At 45.8% G+C, this 17,182-nt stretch overlaps 1 protein-coding gene across 3 annotated transcripts; it reads left to right on the top strand.

The window, feature by feature from the left end:
• The first annotated feature begins 643 nt into the window (after nt 1–643).
• map3k14a (mitogen-activated protein kinase kinase kinase 14a) lies at nt 644–17,142 on the top strand. 3 transcript variants are annotated; one of them, XM_066698644.1, is made up of 16 exons: nt 644–788; nt 9,150–9,444; nt 9,754–9,820; nt 10,034–10,247; nt 10,585–11,001; nt 11,436–11,570; nt 11,663–11,792; nt 12,174–12,302; nt 13,383–13,487; nt 13,623–13,786; nt 14,213–14,363; nt 14,544–14,870; nt 15,008–15,114; nt 15,243–15,375; nt 15,659–15,759; nt 15,958–17,142. In XM_066698644.1, exons 2-16 carry the CDS (start codon nt 9,168–9,170, stop codon nt 16,120–16,122), a joined length of 2,622 nt encoding a protein of 873 aa, XP_066554741.1. In that variant the 5' UTR covers nt 644–788; nt 9,150–9,167; the 3' UTR covers nt 16,123–17,142. The 3 variants fall into 3 exon arrangements, with proteins under 3 accessions (XP_066554741.1, XP_066554743.1, XP_066554742.1); XM_066698646.1 differs by having other exon boundaries at nt 10,588–11,001; XM_066698645.1 differs by lacking the exon at nt 644–788 and adding an exon at nt 4,484–4,574.
• The last annotated feature ends 40 nt before the right edge of the window (nt 17,143–17,182 follow it).

A 17,182-nucleotide genomic window follows, 5' to 3' on the forward strand; every position in this document is an offset into this window, starting at 1 on the left:
AATACAATGTTTCTAATTGATGGTTTTAACACAAATGTCTAGTGTCCTTAAGAACTGGACACAAATAGAAAATAAATAAATACATACATGCATCAGTGAGTTCATTCCCATTCACAATACATGTATACAACATAAGTTAATTGAGGTGTAAAATATCGTCTAACCCAGTAGGAGCTTATTGGCTCCCAAGAAACGCTCTGTTTATTGAGATGTATTTGGCAGAAGCATTATCAAAGGCGACGTGCAGGCTGGGCAAATCTTCACCCATCAACTCCAAATGTGAACAGTTAATTGATTTCATATCTGTAACATGCCTGGTATTAAAGACAGGCTTTTTTGTCAGACAGTTATCAATATATTTTTGAGTTAGAAAATATCATTACAATGGTGTATCGATGTTAAATTAGCGTACACTATTATTATTGTTATAAATAAAAGAAAAACAATACAAGTTTGTTTCGCCTAAATCATAGTCAATTGCTCATTGAAGGTGGCATCCCCAGAACAAAACATGGAATTATTTAAAAAGACACCAGACTGTAAAGTATCCGACTGTAAAAACGACCCCCAGCATCACCGTTCAAAAAGCAGGCTAAGTAAGAAGGAGAACACATAGCCTATCGAATTCTTCGACTTTCGGTTTCAATTTTGTCATATCCTTCGAGGTGATGTAAGCTAGCGGCTCTGCAAGGACCGAGACATTTTGTTGCCAGAGCGCTGCCCGCCGACCCGGGAGCCCCGCAGACTGCCCGCAGACTCCGCGCTGACCGCAGTGGACCGGCCACACGGTGAGTGTCTCCCACACGTGTTCTGTGCCAGCGACGGCCCGGAGCGCACCGCGCCGCGCCACGGCGAGCCCGGTCTGTTCTTCTCAAACATAGAGAAGCCGTAAAATGGCGGAGAGACGGCTCTGGTGGCGAATATAAGGAAGTAGATACAACGGCAGGCGACAGTGTCTTTTCCCGTGTGTAGCCATCACTAACGGGGCAGTATTAAAAACAGACACATAGCCCTTGCACTTTAGCTGGTTGTTGGAAAACGCACGGTGTCTGTGTGATCCGGGTAATGGGACAGTCGGCGTGTACTGTTGAACTTTAATCCAAAACCTTGAGTCAAATTCGACCACTCTTTTCTGGATAATTGGGATGCACCAGTCAATTGATTGTAGACCACATATATACACACAAAATATTATCTTTTAATTTGATTATTTTTTCAGGCGTCTTTGAAAACAGTCCCAGATTAAACGGTGTATGCCCCCTTATGAAACGCAAACTTTAAGTGTACTTCGGTAAATCTAAATATACAGCAGTAAACGTTTAGTGTATTTACCTGTAATTGATTTTCTCAGAAGGCCGGCCGGCCGGTTATTAAACAGTGCGTCCGCCGCGCCCCCAGCACACACCCTCCCTCAGTGCTGCACAACTGCGGCGCAGACACTCAAACCAGGACATAGACAACAACAGGGCTTAACTTGTCGTTTTCGTTTTGTTCTTAGTTAAGTCGTGTTTGCAGTTTTGTCAGTGTATCGTTTAACTGTTGATGCTCCGTATATAGACCGTATACTACTACTACATCATCGTAATATTTCCCTCCGTTTGATTATAGAACACCCCAGAGCTTTTAACCAATACATCTGTATATAAGATCATTATGTCTGTATATGTATTGGTCTTTGTCGTTAGCTGCAGTGTTGATCTATGCAAAACTATAAGCCGGTGTTGCAATTCATGCTAACATACTGGCAGTAAATGGTTACATAGTAAGGAAGCAGTGGGCATATTAAAAGTGTCCCTGTGAACAGGGTTTTCTGTGTGTTTGCTTGTTTGTTGGGAGGAATGTCATGCTCTCAGCCTGGATTCTCTGAGTGGGTATATCAACACCGTGGTGGGTATCTAGTGTAGTTTGTCTGAGGTGTTTTCATCATCCTCATTGAGAGGGTGTCAACTTCACAGTCATTCAGCAATCCCCGGCCTCATGCAGTATGCAAGTCACACCTGTGGCAATTAGCTGAGGTTCTGTTGGGAGAGACTTCTGAAGTGAGGGGGAGGAGGAGGGCTGTGTGGTGTGTGTGTGGGTGTGTTCAGGAGTTAAACAGTAAAACACAAGCGAGTCCCATAGAAACACAGCACTGGGCCCTCTTTACTCACACAGTAAAAATGCTGGGCATTTGAGTAGGTGTGTGTGAGTCAGTTTTGTCTGCAGCTGAGCTAGCATTCCTCTATATTAACAGCAAAGCATTCACGGATGCTCCTTGCTTTCCTCTCTCCAGCTGTATTGCTGTTCCCATTAGGATAAGACTGTTGTCTACTTAAATGAAAATGGTCCTTTCCTGGCCTTCTAATATACCAGTGCAACCCATTATTAGCTCTCTCTAACATTAAGCACAATCCATTGCAACCCCCTCTATAATACTATCTGCTGTCTTTCTGAAACAGCATATTCTGTGCTTTCTTCAGACCCCCCCCTCCAAAAACCCAATTTCTCGTTCTGCACTCTTTAATCTGCTGAACTATATATACAGTGACTTGCACAAGTATTCAGACCCCTGACCAATTCTCTCAACATATTCATTTACGACTTATGACTATTTCCCAACATAAAACCCATGTCACTTTACAATAATTGATTTTGAGTTTCAGTCTTTTAAAATAAAATATCAAATAGAACAAAATTACAATGTACCATTTGTAATTCAGTAATATGAGAAACTGGTCAGGGGTCTGAATACTTTTGCAAGGCACTGTATATATAAATAAAACACACCTATGATTTGAATTATATTTTTCTCCCCTGTGTATTTTTTATGTTCATACTAACTCCCCATTGATGTGTCAGACAGATAACCACAATAAAATAAGAATAATTATGTGTTGTCCTCTAGTTATTAGGAGATGTTTAGGATTATGATTTGTGTCTTTGAAGCTTTGATATTTTGGTAAGTAGAGTTTTCCACATGCATGAGAGAAAGAATGCCAATCTTACACGTGACATGTATGAAATGAGAATAGCCTCTGAATGATCTGGATTCCTCTTTACCAATGTAAGTTCCCGAAAAAGATCTGTATTGTAAATACCTCGACGTATTCAGGAGTGCTTTAACCAGTAAATGTGTTTTGTAGTGTGCCCTGTGGACAGGCTGTTGACATTGTGCATTTCAGAGGGGTTTTTCGTCGTAAAGCCGTTTTGATAAAGGATGAATTAAGGAAGTACTGTTTGCCAAATTGTGACTCAGTCCCTAATAAACCTTCTTCACAATCACAATTTTTTTCTATTTGAAAATGTCAGTTTCGCTTGTGCAAGCAAAGAATTTAGCATGCCTTTTATAGAATATTACTGCAATCCTGTTTATTTCCTCTTTTATTTTCTTTGGTATTCTGATTAATGCCCTGTAATAACAAAAAAGTATATATTTTTTTTCTTTCACTAATGTTTGCTCGACCGCTGAATGGACGCTGTTGGGAGAGCAGTTTATAAATTGCAAATAAAAGTTCAGAAATGACTGCAGCCGCGAGAAATACATTCCATTATTGTTATTATTATTGCAGTGTTTGGTTCCTGTGACGCCTTGAATGGGACTAGGGTGCGGAACACACAAAAGGTCTCAATGGTTGACGGGGTGGTGAAATCAATTCTCAGTGTGAGTGGTGTTGACAGCGCACAGACTGAAGAGACGTCTGTGCCGAGTTTCAGGTGGTGCCTCCCAGTATATAGATGACACAGATTCTGTATATTTAATTTTGGCGTGACTGCAGTTGGAAGATAGCAGGGATGCCAGATACCATACAGAGGTATCTTGAGGACACGGCCCATTGCTTTCACAAAACAAAAAAAGGGAACATAAAAAGGAGAAGTGAGAGATCCTGGGGAATAATCTACAGTGAAGCCATTCTCTCCCACCCACCTCCTAAAGGTCAGATATATGAGTTGACATGTGATTGTTTAGATCTTTTGTATTGTGTATTCATCAGTACACCTTCACCCCCGCCTCTGCCTCCTAGGTATCCACGATGTCCCCACACAACATTCCCTTCCTTGATCAGGACAAAGTGTAAGTAAAATCTGAAATGGAGACAACCACTAGGCAATGGGAGCCCTATCCCCTACAACCAATAACCCTCATCTGAAATGCTAAAACCCCGCCCCAAGTGTCTCTGGGCAGACAAGTCTGTGTTTTTTGTCTGCTACTTTGAATTCTGGGGGTCAGCGCAGGCCAAGTTTTTCTTTGGTCAGTGCTGGGGCACACTGTATGATCAGTGTATGTGACATCGAGCCCTGCCTGCTTGCTTGGGCCTGCCTTCGGCTGGGAGGGGGAAGCTGGGAACCAGAGACTGACTTCCCGTAACTTACCATTCTCAGTCATCCAATCAGAGCGACAATACAACATACAGAGTTTGGCTGGGGGCCAGAGGCATGAGAGCAAAGGAAGAGAGAGGCTTAGAGAGAGAGAGAGAGAGAGAGAGTGAGTGAGTGAGAAGTGGAAAAGGGGTGTAGGAGGTAGAGAGGATTTTCTCCTGTTGGAAGTCTCTTGTGTAGTACCAAAGAGGGAAGATTGGTGTTGAGATTTTGCCCTGGTATGTTGATGATTTTATCTGTCTTCCTGCACAGTTATTTTTTAGTTTCTGCTTGGTGCTTTAGGAGCATTTGTGTGTTGTTTTTTTGTTTTGTTTCTTCTTTGCACTTTGTGTAGCAGGAAGTGCAGGCAAGAAAAAAAAAAATGTGCGCCATTAAGATGAGGGCTTTATGATGAGGATGCGGGGGGAGAATAAGTGTCAGCAGAGCTCTGAGCGAGGTCGAAATAAATGAGGTGACGCGACTGTGTCTGTAGCTTCGGGGCTTCATGGCTTCGGATTGGTGTTGGGCTGGTTCGTTTTGGCCTCGCAATGGTGTGAATGCAGATCCGACTCTGCAGCAACCGCCAACAGACACAACAACTGGTGCCAGCTCCACCAAGCTAACCCCTTCAGTACCACTGGCAACGCTCGCCTGCTGTGGTCCTTTGCGTGACAGATAAATAGAATACGCATATTGAAACGTTTGTCTACCTCGATTAGTTTTGGCTCTTTTTTTGCTCGCGTTTGATGTTATGGATGACTAAGCTGGTGTGCAGCCAGGTGTTGCTCAGTGCTCAGGCACAGACAGCCTGTTAGTGCTACAGCAGAACGATCCAATGTGTTTCTGAAGCTTAAGATAGCTGCTTATCCATCTGTTCCCCACCTTGTGCCGTGGTTTACCTTGCAGTGGCCCCCATTGGTGGGTATTAGAGCTATAGGGTTGTGGCGGAACTGGAGGAGACACTTGGAAAAAAGGCTGGCAGTGTCACCTTGCTGCCACTTTTCCATCCTGGAGCAGGGTGAGAGGGAGGTAGACACCGCTAGAAAGGAGGGGAATAAAATGTAACTTTGCCAAATGCACTGCAGCCGTGTCAGGTAAATGATCAAGGTTCAATGAGAAGCAAATGTGGTTACTGTTCTCACAGAAGCGGGTGTGAGGTCTTGATTTCACTGCTCTGCTCAGTTGCTGTGTCAGATCTAAACAGGCGGGGGGTGGGGGGGGCTCACTCTTAATATCACAGATACAGAGATAATTTCTGGAGTAGGCGTGCAGGTCAGAAGGGAAGGGCAAAATGATTTTCATACTTTGATCTAATGTACTGTATGTCTCGCTTTTTGTATGTATGTATGATAAATAGCCTGGGTATGTTCTCTATACATATGAGAGATAATACACAGCCAGACAGCCAGACGTATACAGTTGTTGTCTAACGTACTTCACACCAGTCTTTTGAAACGGTGTATTTTGGGGATTCATTTGATTTTTAATTGATTGAAATAATGGTCAGTGGCTGGCCTACCCCATCTCAACTCCAGTTCAGTCACCTGTAGTTTTCCCAAGGCTGTGGGCAATTGTGTATGAAGTGACAGCCAGGGCTCTGCAGTGTGTTCCTTTAAGATGCCCAGTGTTTAGAGAGACATGGACAGCTGGTAGTAGTGGGTTTGGCCTAAAGCATTTTCGGCTATTTATACACATTGGGATTGTGGGATCATTGACACTGAGAAGCATCCTTCCACAAGATACACTGGAACACACACACACACACACACACACACACAAGTTAACAAGTCCCCAGTGTAGAGCTACACTACAGTAAATGCAACGTGTCATTTCACAGGTGGCCAGTTGTCTCCATGACTTGTTCGGTGATATGCACTGTGTTGCTCAGATAGGAAGGGTGTCAATGGCTGCAGTGCTGGGAAGGCGTCACTGGTTTGCTTGTTTTCCTTTTTAAATGGCTTTGAAATACTTCTGTTTCAGCTGGCTCTCTGTAGGGAACAGCACCGTCTTACTCGGCTGCAAACCTTCCACGGTTAGCTGTATGTTTTGACGATGCTGATGAATTGAACAGATATTTCTTTGAATATCAGAGGTAGGTAGGTGAAAGCGACTTGTTGCAGAGAGAGGGCTTGACAGCCAGATCTAAATGCAGCTGCGTAAATAAACATAGAAAATGAGTTAGTGGGGTCTTTGTGCTGGTGTGCATTTTAACAGTTAGAGTTCATTACTTAACTGGATGTTTAACTGGAAGATGTATTGAAAGTGCAGAAGTTAATTCCCTTATTTTCAGTGTGAATGCTTTAAAAGTCCTGTATTGTCTTGCATTTTGTAGGGGTTAGCACAGCATTTAGCAGTGAAAGAAGGTGCCATAGTAGGTATGGCACTGTGGGCACCAGCAGTATCAGCTGCCCAGTGACCCCCTTGCAGAGCCGGGAAGTGACAGTTCAAAGCCAGAAGCTCTTTCGAGATGTAACATAGTGTAATGATGCTGCTGTACTTTCTTTCATAAAGAACAGTACAAGGAGATACTTGTCCCTTTTATTTAACCTCGTAGGATCGAGAAAGGGGCAGGCAAGGCCTTACAGCACTGAGTTCTGTAGCAGCAGGTGACTCAGTAACCCAGGGAGGTGTAGTCTTCAGACATGCTGCTGATGGAGAAGGCACAAGGGAGGCCGATCCCTCAAATGGATTCCGTGCTGCAGAGACACAAACTTCTAGCAAGCTTAAATAATCATGCAAGGGTTCTTATTATAGAGCTAATTGTGTATAAGGGGGCCCTCTGTGGTGTCATCACTTCCCAGGAGTCTCAAGTGTGCCCAAATCGCCCACAACTGTGTCTTCTGGCACCCTTTTTTTAATATATAGCCTATATATTGGGCTGTGTGGCTCAGGTGCTTTAAATGTTGCCAGGTGAAATCTGTGCTCTGCAAAACAGTACAACTGCAAATGTGTACTGAATACAAATATGAATGTAGAGACACAGGGCTCGTTACAGTTTGATATATTTATTCTACGTAGCCAGTCATAATATGAAAGACAGTCTTCTGTTTTATATAGTGTGGGGGAGACATCTAACACACCTGCACCGATGCATTGAATGTAGTGATTAAAATGCGTTTGAAGAAGATCTACCATGGAAAGTAGGCGGCGGTTTCATCTGTGTTAGTTTAAGACAAACCAATGCCAGAGTCTTTTAATTAAGTCTTGTGCAGCCAGGTGAGACGGCAGGTGGGCCGCAGTACAGATCATGTGCGTGCTTGAGAAGATTCAGAAGGGTATTAGAACTCTCTTGTACTTGTGTGACTTGCAGTCTAGCAGTTCAAGACTAAACACTAGTGCCTGCAAAACTATCCATTACACTTACTGTACTGTTTCCAGTGAGTCCTTCTTTTGTGATCATTACAAAAGTAGGACCTAATTACAAATTATGAAAACAAAATCAAAACAAAAGTATAGACCTCACACAGGCTATACAGCTATGAGGTGTGACGAAAAAAACATCTGAGAGCGCTTTATGCTGCTAAAACAGATTCCAGAGTTAAGCTTGAGAATTCTGAAACCACTTCCTTAATTCCGTCTCGGTGTGTTCAGTGACGAGCGTGGCGGCCTCTGAATGCGGTAAAAGTCCAATAGTTTTATTGTATTGAGGGATCACTATTCTGTTTTACTGCCGTCGAAAGAGACTGTGATGACAACATAAGTGACTGTTTTTCTTGGTATCAGATGCTCTCCTGTCTGTGGTCTGATAATTTGGTAATCTGAAAAGGACACAAACTGGGGGGGGATATTGTATTTTGATCTCTGTACAATGTATAGGGTTACAAGCAGGTGTTGAGTCACAGTTTAGATAGTTAAGAGATCGTTTGTTCAGCCAGGAGAGTTTTTTTATTTTTTTAAAGATTATGTAGAATCATATGCAGGGGTTAGATGGTTTAGATCTAGATTGTCCATAGTGTTACACACATTCCACAGAAAGGGCTACTTGTTTTGGCCTGCTATCCGTGTGTTAAGTGGGTTATGGGGTGCAGACCGCTCTCAACAACATTGGCGTGGCTGATGACTTCAAACACTCTTCTATCTTTGGTATACTGGGTGTAGAAATGGAGGCAGACAAATGTTTTAGAACTGATTATAACAACAGATACATTTGTAAAAGCTTCAAGCTGTCTTTTTCTGAGTCTGATGCCGAGTTTGAAGGGTTCTATAAGAAATGGTTTTGTTAAGATAATTTTTTTCCCCCATTTAATTTTTAGTTTCCTTCTCTTGTTCAGGCAAATATGGACTCTATTTAATTCCATCTGTGTTTCATATGATAGAGCTGTTGTTCCCAACCCTGGTGCTGGAGGACCAGAATTTTCATTCCAGTCCTATTATCACCTACCTACATGAACCACCTCCGTCTCTTAAAGGGATTGAAATAAGGCAATCATCCTTTCATTTAAGGCTGGCTGCAATTAAGAGATCCATTGGGAACCACTGTACTAGAGAATACTGAAATTGCCTGTGGAACCAAAGACACATTTTTGTATACTATGAAGGCTGGTGTTGCGTGGGACCTTGCAGCCCTTTTTGTCCTGCCATTAATGTCTCACAGATGTCTCAAGCACTTGGACTGGCTTGCCAAGCTGAAAGGCACCTGGTTCTTCTGGATAGTGCCTGGTGACACATCTTTTCACTAGTATCTAGTGAATAGTCACTGCTATCTCTCTATTCACTGCTGTCTAATTAAATGGCATATTTCAACAGAGTGTAGGCCGACTGAATACAGAATGACCGATGTGTTGATTTGATTGCTGTCTATGTCTCTTGTGCAGACATCCAGGGCAGCAGGGATGGCAGTGCTACGCAGGACAATGGGCTCCACCACGCCCTTCACGGAGTCCCAGAAGGATCACGATGGGCCCAAAATGGGGCGCCTAGGCTACTTGGGGCAGCTGGGGCCCAAGGAGGCAATAGGGCTGCTGAAGAAGCCATGTGACTGGAGGGAAGAGCCCCAGATCCCCTCACAGATTTCTGCCGTGTTGATGCTGGGCACAGCCACGCTTCTGGACCGGACCCAGGAAGGAGGGGAGAAGCTGTGTTACGTCTCTGTCATCGCCCAGGCCGAGTGTGAGTCCCCAACCCCGCTGAACCAGGGAGAGAGGGAGAGGAGAAGGGAGAGAGATAGAGGGAGATATGGGCCGAAAGTCAAGGAAGCCGACCCAGGGAAATACACAAACTAGAATACAAACTAATCTCCCTTGAAACTGAGGAGACTGTTCTCAATGCACATAGAAGTCTTCCCTTCTTCCTTCCCCTGATGAACCAGACAAATTGTTAATGGGGCCTTTGCACTGTCCACTGCCCTCATGGCACTCTAGGCAATATAGGCAGCTGCTCCATCTGTGCTGATGTGCCCTGTGTCTGTCTCTCTTCCAGGTGAAGTAAAGCAGGAGTTCAGCCCAACTTGCTCTGAGGGACCATTCTGCATACGTAATGACTACAGGTACCGGCCTCCCTTACTTCTGGTCTGGTTCGATTTCTCCCTTCTGTTTTTTAAAAAATTTTTTGGTGGGTAGAAGTCAGCGGTGACATCAAATATACTCCCTCTGTGTTCTTCCCCATTTAACTGTCTCCAATCCCGACATGCGTAATGCCACGACTGTGTGGCGTGCATTTGTGCTTGCCTGGATTGACGGTGTTCTCTTCATTGTTCCAGGTCCTCCCCGGATCACAATAACGTGGCTCGCACCACGGGCCGGGGGGAGTACCATGCGCGCCGCCCGACCTGCGGTGGCCCCCGCAAACGCAGAAAGAAGCAGCGGAGGAGAGGAGAGAGAGCAGGAGAGGGGGACGGAGAGGGACAGCGCCAGAGGAAGTCCTCAGGTGTCCCAGAGCAAGAGAGCAGCTGTCTCAGTCTTGTTCAAGTTCAGGTATGAGCACCATTTCCGACCCACACAAACCTCTACATCCCCATAACCCTGGGCATGCCAGTAACCCCGCGAAGCTTGCTATTTCACAGTGTTAAAGCCCATCACTCCAACCCATTTTGTGATTCTTCACTGTGTCTCAACTCAGTACGTAGATGATAATAGTTTTATTAGTATATGAATTTATACTTCATTCCTTTGGGGCTGTAATCCCAATACAACTGACTTTAAAATCAAGGGGGAGTGCATTAGGTTTTTGTGGTGCGATTAAAGCCAGATCCGATTAGGAGAGGCATATTCTCTATATCCTGACCGTGTGTTGCTCTGTTTCATGTGCCAGGAGGAGTCTGAGCTCAGTGACACCTACATCACACCTCGCAGCTCCGGAGTACAAGAGACTGAAGTACCAGATCTCTCATGTGTGTCTAAATGTGACCATCGCTACGAACCCCACGCTCCCAACAACATCACGAATGTCCCATCCTTGTGGCAGTCCAGACAGATCAACAAAGTGCCCTGTCAGGCCTTGCCCAGCCTCAATCTCTCAGAGGATGCCCAGGAGTCCCTGCCCGAGTCACCCCAGTGCAGTGTGTGGGGCTGCGAGCTGGCCGTGCGTTGCATGCGGGGCAACGTTTGCAAGGGAGAGAAACAGCACATGAAGCTCTTCTTCCAGGATGTTAAGAAGGAGGCGTGCAGCCAGGGGGATGAGGTGGAGCAGGAAAGTGTGGGCACCAATGAGGGCATCCTGCTGCACGAGGTGAGCTCCTCCTCAACACTGATTCTCATTCCTGCCCTCTTTCTAATTCTGCTCTCAGTTTGCTCCTTCCCGTGTCAGGGTTCTTAGTGGGTGACCCTCTTGTGTTGATGTCACCACCCTCTAAACTTGATAGCATTGAAAGCTCCAAGCCATGTCAGGGGGCCGGCCTTTTGGCATTTTGGTTGGTCGCTCTGCTGGTGGATCTGGGCAGCTCAGGCGCTTGGAGTTGTGCCTGAGATGACGGTTTCAATCTGAACACATCTGAGGTCTGAACACACGAGTGATGCTTCCGTTCCTTGTTTTCTCCCACTTTTCCTCCTGATCTTCTTTTCTTATGAGTGCGCCTTTGAGATGTTTACAGGAAGCGGCGTTCCCCTGCTTCCTGTCCTCGGCTCACTGCAGCAGTAGTAATCGGTGCGTCATCTGTCTTTCAGAGCCTGAAGCCAATGAATTCTGAGTACAGAGAGGGACGGGAGTATACAGTGATAAACCATATACAGAACGGCTCTTTTGGGGAGGTGTACAAAGTCAGGGACAACAGCACAGGTTTCCAGTGTGCGGCCAAGAAGGTAAGAGACTGCTGAGCCCCAAATAGCCCAGATGTCCTTGGCATGTGTGAGTGGACCAGTGGGCTTGACTGTCTGCTTCTCTTCACATTCAGATACTCATGGACAACTTCAACAGCGAGGAGGTGGGCTCGTGGAGTGCCCTCAACTCTCCTCGGATCGTCCAGCTCTTGGGGGCGGTGAGAGAGGGTGGATTTGTCACCCTCTTCATGGATCTCAAAGCAGGTGAGAGACCGGCCTCCCTTTGCCCCGTCAGACCTGACTCATCCTCACGTCAGAGAAAGAGATAGCCTTTTACTCATACAGAGCTGGTGATATAACCCCCTGTGACAGTAAACAGAGTTAAACACCTGTGTAGTGTGATCTAGAGATCTGGGGTGGATCCAGATTCGTGAACAAGATGCTGTTTTGTATCGCAAGCCCCACAATTCAAGGAAAATCCCATGATCCTATAGATGGAATCTCCACAACATCACTTAATTAGCCATTTCCAAGCCATGTCAGATGTTGTAAACACTCACATATAGTACCACATTCCTGCTGTTGCCCTGCTAGGTGAAGCTTGTTGTGGAGCAATAAGTACCTAACCTCTCCTTCCACCTCCAGGTTCTTTGGGGCAGCTGCTGAAGGACAGGGGCCGTCTCCCAGAGGACCGTGCCCTGCACTACCACAGTCAGGTCCTAGAGGCGCTGCAGCACCTGGAGAAACGAAGAGTCCTTCACAGGGACATCAAGGGTAAACGCACAATAAGACCCAGCCATCAGACACCCATATGCACACAATACAGGCACATAAAGTACACAGAGGCACAGATACATGCAAGTAGTGTGTACAGTGTAGTTTTTAAACAGTGGTGCTGGTAGAAGGAGCATAGTGGGGGCTTGTAAGTATCCAAATAAATTATTTCGTTTTTCAGTTTCAGAATGACGGAGGGTGTGTCTTTCTTGTGGCTAAACAGCATGATCGCTCTGGTGCCGTTAACAAACACTGGTCATGTGTCAGCCCCTTTGCAGAAAGAATGACATTGAACAGATATAGGTCAAGAGCAGTTACTTGCAGAATATCTATTCATTTTAATTCAACAGCAATAGGATTTTGTCTGTTGCATGGTTAGCGATCACAAATGCTCCAAAACAAAGAAAAAAGCATTTAGGCAATTTTATTTTATCTCTAGTAGTCTAGCCAGAATTGAATCTCTTGGAAGATCAAATTAAATCAGTTTCTTTAATATGTGTCGATGGTGTTTCTCTCTAATGGCTCCATTTAAGAGATACAAAATCAAATTGAGTAAATATTCAAAAGTGCTCAACTGAGCTCTGAATTTATCTCTTCAAATATGTGATCCTAATCACCAGATCTCCAATGGTGTAGTGTGTGGTTTTGGTTGCCTTGACTTCCCTTGCGTGTCTGACATACTGAGAATCGGGGGGAATTCCTGGAAGTCACTTGGAGGCTGGTGACTCAGATCTCACCACACCACAGCCCTGCTTCTGCTGAGTTAGAACTAGTGCATCCTCTGGTGGCCATGTGCAAGAAACACAACCTGCTCTTTCACTTCAACCCTAGTTCACTGACACTCCAGTTATTCCCGTGTAAATGATAGAAGTAATAACACGATCTTCCTGTTGAGTTGCATATTAAGAGATCGTCCAGTAAGAGATGCCAGTACATATTATTATTATTATTATTTATTTACTTCTTGGCAGACACCCAGGGTGACTTACAAAATATAAGCGCAGTAATCCAGTCCAGTAATCGTCGGTTGTGGACTAGGGGCATTGTCCTGAGTCTGTCTGTGTCTGTCTGTCTCTTTAGCTGACAACGTGCTGCTGTCCAGTGACGGGGAAGATGCCTTCCTCTGTGATTTTGGCTACTCGGAGAGACTGGACCCACGGGGAAAGAACCAGAAAGTGATTGCAGGTAACCCCCCACCTTTACCCCATTCCCACTGATGGATGGACTGATCTCTGGTTTACTCACTGAACAGACTGTCTGACTGGCCTTGACATCAGAGGCCGAATACAACACTTATCCCATTCTCGTGTGTGTGTGCAGGAGAGGGCTTCCAGGGCACGGAGACGCACATGGCACCCGAGGTGGTGCGAGGAGAGCCCTGCAGCACCAAAGCAGACGTGTGGAGCAGCTGCTGTATGGTGCTGCACATGCTCAACGGCTGCCACCCCTGGACTCGCTACTACACCCACCCGCTGTGTCTCAAGGTGAGTGTGAGGAGCCACACATTGCTGCACCCCGGACTCCTCAGAGGAAAGGGCTTTGTCCACATTAGCTGAGGTAATAGATGCCTCTGATTCCTAACAGATAACAGATTCTTATTATGATAATTTTGCTTACATTACATTAAGTAAACTTGTATTCATGACATACTCCACATCCCCATACTGTGAAGTGTAACTGAAATTGTTAACCATGGATTTGTGATGGCAATGGGTTGAAGAATTGTAAGATTACCTTAATTCACCCACCGTTACAGTGATCCTCCAGTAATACTAGTCAGATTAATGTCTTGTATTAAAAACAAACAATATTTTCAAGTTTTCTTGGCCTGGACTATAGCAGGGAATGCATTTTAAACGAGTTGTGAGTGATGGGCGGGAGTGTCCCTCCGTTTTGTCCTGCCTCTCCAGATTGCCAACGAACCCCCGCCACTGAAAGAAATCCCGTCCTCTTGTCACCCGTTCACGGCTGAGGTCATCAGGGCGGGGCTGGAGAAGGATCCAATCACTAGAGACTCTGCGGCAGAACTGAAGGAGAAGGTCCATAAGGCCCTATACGCAGGTGAGCATGTGACTAGAGCTCGGTTTATTATAATGGGACTGACAGTGACAGCACTGAAGTGAGAAGATGGTGTCACAGAGACGTGGACTAGTGCCCATAGCAGTGCCCTGCCCATATCAATCTTCACTGTGAGATTGAGAGGTGGTTTCCGTTTCAAACAATGCCTCCCTCTCCTTGCAGTGGGTGGGGTCACCAGCCCTGTGAAAGGACCCTATCAGGAGCCAGCGAGGGCTGAACCAAAGGAGGAAAATTGTGTGAATTCTAAGCCCGCGGAGTCCCTCCCAGAACCTTCCGGGCCCACCCCCTTGCAAGAGAAAAGTTCCGGAGTGGTGCTGGAGTGGGTGAGCCCCTGGAGGAAGAACGCCTTAGAGGAGGAGGAGGAGTCAGATTCAGCGTCCCTGTCACCCCGGCCCCTCTTCTCCCTGCCAGTCTGTTCACCTGTACCACAAAAACAGGAGCTCGCTCAATGGCCATCCACAGCGTCCGAGCAAGAGCAACTCCAGAGAGGTAAGATGGGCCTGTCCAACCATCGGCTCCATCACCATTTCCTGAATTAGTATCAGAACAGACATACGGACACAGTTAAAGTTTGAAGTGGTGGACAGCTCTGACCCCTTGGCGGTGTGTTTCCTCTGTTTCTGCAGATTTCTTCATGCACAGCCTGTCCCAGCCCTACTCCCCCGAGCTACAGGAGCAACTGCTCATCTGTCTGAGCAGTGAATGCTACTCCCACTGGGACCCCGGCGACAAGGTCTGCTCACACTCTCACCTCCAGCACTTTTCCATATTATCAGAGGTCCTGTATTTACAGCTAGGTTTGCTGTTGTTGTACGTCCATGGTACTTGTAACTGACGATGTGCCTGCTTTTCTGCCGACAGGACTCAGGTCGCTGGTCTCTCAGCTTCAGAGATGACATTAGTTCGGGGGTCTCCTCCTACAACAGCCAGACAGACATTTTCAGCATGGACAGCTGGCTGGGCCCGAGCTCCGAGCCCCCCAGTTGCTTCAACGGTGAGTGGCACCTGTTTCTCACCATCGACAGGCTGGCATTACCTGGTGTTACTCTTGTTCATGTAGGGTATACCACAGAGCAGCCATGACCTGAAAACAGGTTAAAGTGACCTCTGCATCCTCGTCCTGCTTGCTTTGATTACAAAGTGCTGCAAATTGGATGCAGAATTGGCCTTCTAAGATGTTGACTAACTGGTCACTTCACATGGGAAATTGTCACCAGGAATAGAAAAGCTGAAGCACTCACTTATATGTAACTTATCTGTTTTTCCTTGCTGTCCAGGGGTGGATGTGCTGATCAAGGATTTCACGGGAGAGTGGCTGCGAATTCGGGATGCGCCTAAGGTCCAGGTGGGCCACATTGCCAAAGGAATCAGTGAACAGGTAAGACAGGTAGAGGGACGATACTGCATGGGGGGCATGACCTTGTCCTGGACAGCTAAAAACCCATGCCATGTATCAGATGCATTATACTCATTGTCTGTGTCTTCATATCAGGAATGAGAGACATAGCAGAGAAAAAACGTACCTTCATATCAAAGTGATGTACTCACCCTCAGCGGAACTTGTCATCCACTCCAGATCTCAGAGTCCATGTTCAGCCTGGTGTCAGAGGACGGGGACCCGGTGCCCTGTGACGAGGAGGTGTCTGTGTCCGAGAAGAAACTGCTCTGCACCCCTGCACCTGACTGCAGTCCCCACTGGACGTGGCGGATCAGGGAGGGCGAGCTGGAGTTCAGGGACTGAGCACAAGGTGGCGCCGCTGCACACAACTACCCACCAGCAACAGCAGTAGCATATCACCACTTTAGAACATAAGAACATAAAAAAGTTTACAAACGAGAGGAGGCCTTTCGACCCATCGTGCTCGTTTGGTGTCCATTAATACCTGAGTGATCCAAGGATCCTATCCAGTCTATTTTTAAATGTTCCCAAAATTTCAGCTTCAACCACATCACTGGAGAGTTTGTTCCAGATTGTAACAACTCTCTGTGTGAAGAACTGTCTCCTGTTTTCCATTTTCCGGTGCGTGTGTCCCTGGTTTACAGGAAAAAACACTTATTTCAATGTTTACTTTCCCCATGTGCCTGCGCCTGGCAGCTATGAGGTGAAGAGAGTTGTAGGCCTGGGTCTGTGATCAAAGACTCCACAGTGGAGACTCACAGAGAAGGACAGGGGAGAGACGGAGGAGAAGACAGAGACAGAGATTGGAGTCCCTTCACGTTCCCTAGGAGGCAAGGCTTCCAGAATAGTGAAAGCACAGTGGGGCAAGGTGGTGGGTCAGTCAGAAAACTTAGAAAAAAAAATGACACACCATCGCCCTTTGTGATTCCTGTTCTGTGGACAATGAGGGATCCTCTTTGTGTGTGTCTCTCTCTCTCTGCCCTGCCATTCTTTTAATCAGCACCAGCACTGAAGAAAGCACAATTTCTGACACCAGGATAACTCACTCTTTTAACTCATTCTCTGTCTGCTCCACACTTACATTTTTGGAGATGTCAGGGAAACTTATAATTTAAAGAAAACTTAATTTCAAAAGCTGCACACTTACGATCATTATACAATTCAATACTTAATTTGCATAGCATTTTTCAATATAGCCAGGTTTGTTTGCCATGAGTTTCTGTCTTGTTTAGTAGATATATGTTTAGACTGGGACCTGTGTACACATGTACACATTTCAAACATGAGGTGTGGTTTTGTGTGTTTATTCTGGGAATCATAGAGCACTGTAAATATAATAAAGCCTGATGTATTTTCACCATATCCCTGTCTTTGTGTGTGCCTGTTTTCCAACACCCTGCCT

The sequence above is a fragment of the Amia ocellicauda genome, chromosome 3, assembly GCF_036373705.1.
Source record: "Amia ocellicauda isolate fAmiCal2 chromosome 3, fAmiCal2.hap1, whole genome shotgun sequence".
Classification (NCBI taxonomy): Eukaryota; Metazoa; Chordata; class Actinopteri; order Amiiformes; family Amiidae; genus Amia; species Amia ocellicauda.

Coding starts and splice junctions, on each gene's coding strand:
- map3k14a (XM_066698644.1), top strand. CDS start 9,168: ATGGCAGTGCTACGCAGGACAATGGGCTCCACCACGCCCTTCACGGAG. Junction 15,115..15,242: donor ACTGGGACCCCGGCGACAAG/GTCTGCTCACAC, acceptor TTCTGCCGACAG/GACTCAGGTCGCTGGTCTCT. Junction 15,376..15,658: donor GCCCCCCAGTTGCTTCAACG/GTGAGTGGCACC, acceptor CTTGCTGTCCAG/GGGTGGATGTGCTGATCAAG.